The following is a 2,554-nucleotide window of genomic DNA, read 5'->3' as shown; positions in this document are numbered from 1 at the left end:
CGCAGGGACACTGAAACTGTGTACTAAACCTATATGTCAGTGTGTGTGTGGAAGAGTACAACAGAAATAAGAAATCAGTCTTACCAGGATGAAGAGGCCCTGGTTGGCAAACTTCTGGTGGTCTGGGATGGTTGAGAACACAGATAACACCAAGCAGCTGAACACAAGGAGAAAACTAAAACACACAAACACAGAATTATCACACACATATCATGTGCACAAGTCTTTAAAAATATGCATGTTTTAGTCTCACTTCACAGACCAACAAAGAAGCTGCACACTGCAAATGAACAGGAAAATGATTTTTGATGCATAGCACAACTCACAGTACAGTACAGTCATTTTTATTCAGTGGAACAACATCTAAGTGTTTTGATAGACAAACCGCTAAATGAAAATCTCTGGACTTGAATTAAACAGGGAATACAAGCAAACCTTAATGTTTTTGGGGCAAGATATTTAAGTGGGCAGGAGTTGCACAGTGTATAATAGGGCTATACTGGCCTGCAGGTGACTTCAATCTGGCCCACTTCATTAAAGGAAAAAATATATTTGTGTGTGTGTGGGGGGGGGATTCTGGGTTTGGGTTCTGTTTATTGCATTTATGATTAGGGATGCACCATTCCACATTTTTTTTTTACTTCCGATCCGATCCCGATACCAAAGTCTGAATATCAGCAGATGATGGGGGCCGAGATGGTGTAGAGGCAGGGCAGCTGGCTTGGGACCCGAAAGTCCCAGGTTCGATCCCCAGTCACTGCACATCACGTGGCGTCTCTGGGCAGCACGCCTCATCCCCAAAATGTTCCCTGGGCGCTTTCAATAGTTGCCCACTGCACCACCTGGTGGTGGATGGGTTAAATGCAGAGACTAATTTCACCATTGTATGGAAACATACAGTGCTGACATTGTGATGACATTATTATTATACCGATCCAGTTCCGATATCATGATCATCATTGATTTTATATGAGGCTGTATTAACCTCCTCTCAAGTACAATTTGTACAAATCTATGCATGCATGTCCAAAAAAGCAACTTGAGGTAAGTTGTATTAATGTTGGATAAGTTTCAATGTTTGAATTAAATTCTAACGCAAAACATGTTTATTTTTATTCCTAGCTTTAAAGTGGATATTAAAGTGATTAATTTAAGTGATTGTTTAGTTATTTTATATTTTTTTTAAATAAGGGGCAGATATAAGAATTTTTTTTCTTCTTCCTGCACTCTTCATTCAATGTTTTCTTTTAGATTATTTTTTTTTATTATTTTGTTTCATTTAAATTAATGAAGAAATGAATTAAATTAAATTAAATTAAATGTTAAATGGCTTCAAACATCTGCTAAGTTCATGGCATAAACCAACAGACATGTTCCTGTTTTTAGTATTTTACATCACTTTATAATGTAGCTGTTTATGTTTTTAATATATCTAATTTTCAAATCACGTTTTTTATGATTGTTGCACTGATAAATATCTCCTGGAGGGTAAACTATATCTTGGCTGCAAGTATCAAGCTGTGAAATCCTTCGTTTTCTACAACTGATAGTGGTTGGTCATTAATGATGATGAAGTTTAGCAACTTCTCTGTAAACATTTGAGCTCTGTGGTTTCAGCGATGTCTTCTTCTTGTTCAATCCGAAGCAGGCAGCCTGATTTGGGGCAGTCGCGCTCAGTCTGTCCCTCCTCAGAGACGGGCAGACTGAGCGGGGCAGATTGGATGCGGCTGGCCGGGGTCGAGTCGTCTCTTTCGGTTTGACCAAAGAGTAGTGCCCTGCTGAAGCCACGGAGCTCGAATGTCCATCATAAAACTAACTTTACCGTGGTTTAATGTGGCGCTATGGCTCTGCAGACATTGCACATTGCTGTCTTGTTTTGTGGTGTTTCTAGTGTAAAATACTTCCACACAGCGGACATGTTTAGATGAAAAGTTGGTTAGCAGTTAGCTACAGTGCTGCTAACTCAGTCCTCACGTTCTAGCTGGCTGCAAACTATGAACTGGATTTACTGAATGTGAGGCGGGTCTTATTACTCTGGGCTCATGAGACACGCCGCCGTTCAGGAAATCCATTCCATAGTTTGAAGCCAACGTGCATCATGGATCGGAAATATCGGCAGGTGGATCGGAAAAATCCGATACGTAAATTATGCTGGTATCGGAGGCCGATACCGATACTGGATCGGATCAGCACCATCCCTATTTATGATACAATACAATAAAATAAACAAATTTAAAAGGTGACAGATCATTATAAACTTTGGTTTATTTACACAACAATTTTAGTTGCTGGATGTCCCGCCCCTGAGCTGTTGGCTTTTAGAAACAGTGGCCCCCTGAGCAGTTTAGTTGAATAGCCCCGGTGTATAAAAAGAGAGGTAGGTTGTTTTTTTTTTCTTCTTTGGCATGTCCAAGGCGGTACAGAGTGCACCACCAGGTGCAGTGGTGGAGCCAAGGGGTGGGCAATGGTGGCCTTAGCCACCATAGATAAAACTTGGGCTACTCTAATCCTTTGAGAAAAAAAAAAAAAAAAAAAAATATATATATATATATAT

At 39.9% G+C, this 2,554-nt stretch overlaps 1 protein-coding gene across 1 annotated transcript in view; it reads right to left on the bottom strand.

Moving 5' to 3' along the window:
- The window catches only part of LOC119425691 (potassium voltage-gated channel subfamily KQT member 4), a 69,384-nt gene that overhangs the window by 24,725 nt on the left and 42,105 nt on the right, over positions 1 to 2,554 (bottom strand). Inside the window, exon 2 of the mRNA XM_037693234.1 lies at positions 85 to 175. Within this exon, the coding sequence (XP_037549162.1) occupies positions 85 to 175 (91 nt within the window). The remainder of the gene's footprint in view (positions 1 to 84; positions 176 to 2,554) is intronic.

The sequence above is a fragment of the Nematolebias whitei genome, chromosome 19 (genome assembly GCF_014905685.2).
Source record: "Nematolebias whitei isolate Nwh7 chromosome 19, NemWhi1, whole genome shotgun sequence".
NCBI classification, from domain to species: domain Eukaryota; kingdom Metazoa; phylum Chordata; class Actinopteri; order Cyprinodontiformes; family Rivulidae; genus Nematolebias; species Nematolebias whitei.
The sequence above is the reverse complement of the archived record's forward strand: the minus strand, read 5'-3'. Positions and strand labels throughout refer to the sequence as shown.